The sequence below is a fragment of the Monoraphidium neglectum genome, assembly GCF_000611645.1.
Source record: "Monoraphidium neglectum strain SAG 48.87 unplaced genomic scaffold scaffold03603, whole genome shotgun sequence".
Lineage (NCBI taxonomy): Eukaryota > Viridiplantae > Chlorophyta > Chlorophyceae > Sphaeropleales > Selenastraceae > Monoraphidium > Monoraphidium neglectum.
In genome coordinates, this window is record NW_014010026.1 from 1 (window position 1) to 2,141 (window position 2,141).

The following is a 2,141-nucleotide window of genomic DNA, read 5'->3' on the forward strand; positions in this document are numbered from 1 at the left end:
GGGTGAGGGTGCGTGAGGGGAGGGGAGGCAGCATGTGTGCGTGTGTGAAGAGGAGGGAGTGTATGAAAGAGGGAGAGAGCGGTTGAGAGTGTGCATGTGTAAGAAAATCAGAGAGAGAGAGTGTGTGTGTGTGCCCATGTGTGTGTGTGTGTGTGCGTGTGAGTGTACACGCGAGCTCTTGGTGCTGGGTCGGCAGGGCGCAGGGCCCGGGAGCTTCTTGTTGTGGAGGAGCCCTGCCGAGCAGAGCAGAGCAGCAGATGTGCAGCCGCACCCCCCATCACGCGGTCGCCCCAAGCGCAGGCGAGGCGCTCGGCGCCCGCGCCGCGCGACATGTGGGCAGGGGACCGGCGGGGCGGGGGCGGGGCTGAGGAGTGGAAGCTGCCGCGCACCTGCAGGAGCCGTCCAGGGCTGTGAGGAAGGCGCGCTCCGTGACGACGGCCACGCGCGTCTCCTCGTGGTTGAGCCCCGCCAGGTAGCGCGCCGCGGCGCCGTCGTCGGTGCGGCACGCGATGCCGATGGCACCCTGCGGGGTCCCCGGGGGCGCGCGGCGCGCGGGGGGCTCGCGTCAAAATGCTGCAGGGGAGGTGCTGATGTTGCTGCCCTCTTGCCGCCGCAGCTGCGCAGGGCGGCCGGGGAGGGGGGGGGCGCCATGCCCTCGACGCCGAATCCGCCGCCGACCACAACCGCGCAGGTGCGCCCGGCGGGCGCTGATGTAATCATGACAACCCCCCCCCCTCCCACACACGTACACAAACTTTGAGGACCCCCCACCTGCGACACAGCGGGCAGCATCTCCTCGTTATCCAGGATCTTAGTAATGTGCTGAGTCATGTCCAGGCGCTTGAGGCCCGCCAGCGCCAGCAGGGTGGCGGAGCACTCGCCCTCCTGCAGCTTGCGGAGCCGCGTCTGCACGTTGCCGCGGAAGTTCACCACCTGGGTTCGGCAAGGGGGCGGGGGACGGGGGACGTGTTCAAAATCCGCGCCGGCGCGGACGACAATCAGTGCTGGCCGCCCAAGGCCGACCCCCCCCTGCCCTGAACAGCTCCCTACGCGGCGTGCAGCGCTTTGCGCCCACACGCTCGCCAGCCCCCGCCCGTCCAACTGCCCAAACCTTCCGCTCCCACCCCTGTCTTCCCCCAACGAAGCAGCACGTCCTGCCTCCAGCAGCCCCGGCCACCCAGCCGCGCGCCCGCCCACCTTGAGGTGGGGGTACTTTGCCAGGATCTGGGCCTGGCGCCGCAGGCTGGCGCTGCCCACGATGGCCCCCTCTGGCAGCTCAGACAGGTCCTTGGCCACGGGGCTGATGAACACGTCGCGCACGTCCTCGCGGGGCAGGTTGCAGGGCAGGATGGTGCCCTCGGGGAGGTACGTGGGCACGTCCTGTTTGTTTAGGGGGGAGGGGGGAGGGGCCGGAGGGGTGGGCGAGAGGTCGACGGTCGCGGTTTCGCGGGCTGGTGTTTGTCGCGCGCCGCCTCGGCTGCTGTCCTGCCGTGGCGGGCGGGGGCCCCGGTGTCCGGCACGCGCAGCCGGCCGTTCCGCGTCGCCGCACCTTCATCGAGCGCACACATACACACACACACACACACACACACACACTCTCTCTCTCTCTCTCTCTCATGCGCACACACACATGCGCGTGCGCCCCCAGCCGCACCTTCATGGAGTGCACCGCGATGTCGATGCGGCCGTCAAGCAGGGCATCGTCGATCTCCTTTGTGAACAGCCCCTTGCCGCCGATGTCCGCCAGCGGCTGGTTGAGGATCTTGTCGCCGGTGGTCTTGATGATCACAATCTCCAGGGCACCCTCCTCCGCCAGCTCGGCAAAGTTGGCCTTTTGGGGTTTTTGATGTGTTTGGGAGGAGGGAGGCGGCAGAGCGGTGGGAACCGGGGGGGGGGTGGCCGGTTCAGGGGCGCAACCGCCTGGGGGCTGGAGGGATTTTGCCGGCGTCGAAGAAAGGGCCGCTGCTGCTACTGCGAAGGGCTGCGCAGTTGTATGAATGTCGTGCCCTCGCAGCATCTGTTGCTGCTGCTGAGGGCGCGGGCCACTTGGATTGCCTTCTCGCGTGGTATCGCAGCTGGGGCGCACACGCGCGCGCTTGCCGCCGCCAGCGGCGGAGCCGTGCGCCCGCCGTATCGGCGGC

At 68.8% G+C, this 2,141-nt stretch overlaps 1 protein-coding gene across 1 annotated transcript in view; it reads right to left on the reverse strand.

Annotated features, from left to right (window-relative positions):
• Positions 1-277: 277 nt before the first annotated feature.
• MNEG_13064 (hydroxymethylbilane synthase) overlaps positions 278-2,141 on the reverse strand; it is a gene marked incomplete at both ends in the record, with an annotated part of 2,853 nt that continues 989 nt past the window's right edge. Inside the window, 4 exons of the mRNA XM_014038463.1 lie at positions 278-523; positions 772-933; positions 1,198-1,380; positions 1,655-1,831. Coding sequence (XP_013893917.1) covers positions 278-523; positions 772-933; positions 1,198-1,380; positions 1,655-1,831 — 768 coding nt within the window. The remainder of the gene's footprint in view (positions 524-771; positions 934-1,197; positions 1,381-1,654; positions 1,832-2,141) is intronic.